The 969-nt window shown below is 49.9% G+C and overlaps 1 protein-coding gene across 2 annotated transcripts in view; it reads left to right on the top strand.

Moving 5' to 3' along the window:
* Positions 1–969, top strand: part of PIK3R6 (phosphoinositide-3-kinase, regulatory subunit 6) — a 96459-nt gene that overhangs the window by 43119 nt on the left and 52371 nt on the right. For both annotated transcript variants that reach the window (XM_011973148.1, XM_011973147.1), the window contains exon 3: positions 384–467. Coding sequence is in view for 1 of the 2 variants with exons in the window: in XM_011973147.1 (XP_011828537.1) it covers positions 384–467 (84 nt within the window). In the remaining variant the exon portion in view is untranslated. The remainder of the gene's footprint in view (positions 1–383; positions 468–969) is intronic.

Below are 969 nucleotides of genomic sequence, written 5' to 3'. Positions count from 1 at the left end.
ATATATGTTTCATATATATTTGGAGGATAAATATTTCATATATATGAAAATACATGTATGTATTTTCTAACATGCATTACAATAAATGCATAACTATTCAAATTTTAAGGTTGTTTGTATGCCATCTAAAATTGTCCTGCATACCACCAGTGGTACACATACTGCACTTTGGGAAATGCTGGTTTTACAAAGAACACAGAAATGCAGAAGGAAAGGCTATATTCCAGCCCTGGCTGGCATGCTGGCTGCCAGCTCTAAGTAGATTACTTCGGGCACCTCTTGAGGCTCAGAGAAATGGCTAAAGACATTCTGAGGAGGAATGGAGGTGGGACGAGGGTGAGGCTCAGTAGACTGAGTTTCCTCCCACCCCTACTACTTCCCAGATGTGGAGCTGGACCTCCAGAGGAGCGTGCAGGCTGTGCTCCGGGAGCTCAGCACCCAGGCCCCTGCCCTGCAGAGCAACCAAGGTAAGAGCCAGCTGGCGGCAGCAGCTGGTCCCTCTGACCTCCACCCAACCCCAGCCAACAACACACACACATACAGGAAAGGGCCTGGCCTGGAGCTCACGGGGCCAGGGTCTTCTCGCCAAACCCCTTTCCTGCTGGAAATACCTAGAGCCTGAAGGACTGAGAAGGCTTCTCTGCTCCCTAGTTCAACCCTCCCAGCAACTGCCGCAGAGCACGTTGGGGATCTGCCACCATTTTTCTTTCCTTTTTTTTTTTCTTTTGTTTTTGAGATGGAGTCTCACTCTGTCACCCAGGCTGGAGTTCAGTGGCACAAACTCAGCTCACCGCAACCTCTGCCTCCCCGGTTCAAGTGATCCGCCTGCCTCAGCCTCCCGAGTAGCTGAGATTACAGGCATGCGCCACCACACCTGGCTAATTTTTGTATTTTTAGTAGAGATGAGGTTTCACCATGTTGACCAGGCTGGTCTCGAACTCCTGACCTCAAGTGATCCACCTGCCTCAG

The sequence above is a fragment of the Mandrillus leucophaeus genome, unplaced genomic scaffold, assembly GCF_000951045.1.
Source record: "Mandrillus leucophaeus isolate KB7577 unplaced genomic scaffold, Mleu.le_1.0 Scaffold135, whole genome shotgun sequence".
NCBI lineage: Eukaryota > Metazoa > Chordata > Mammalia > Primates > Cercopithecidae > Mandrillus > Mandrillus leucophaeus.
This window is presented reverse-complemented; position numbering and strand designations above follow the sequence as displayed.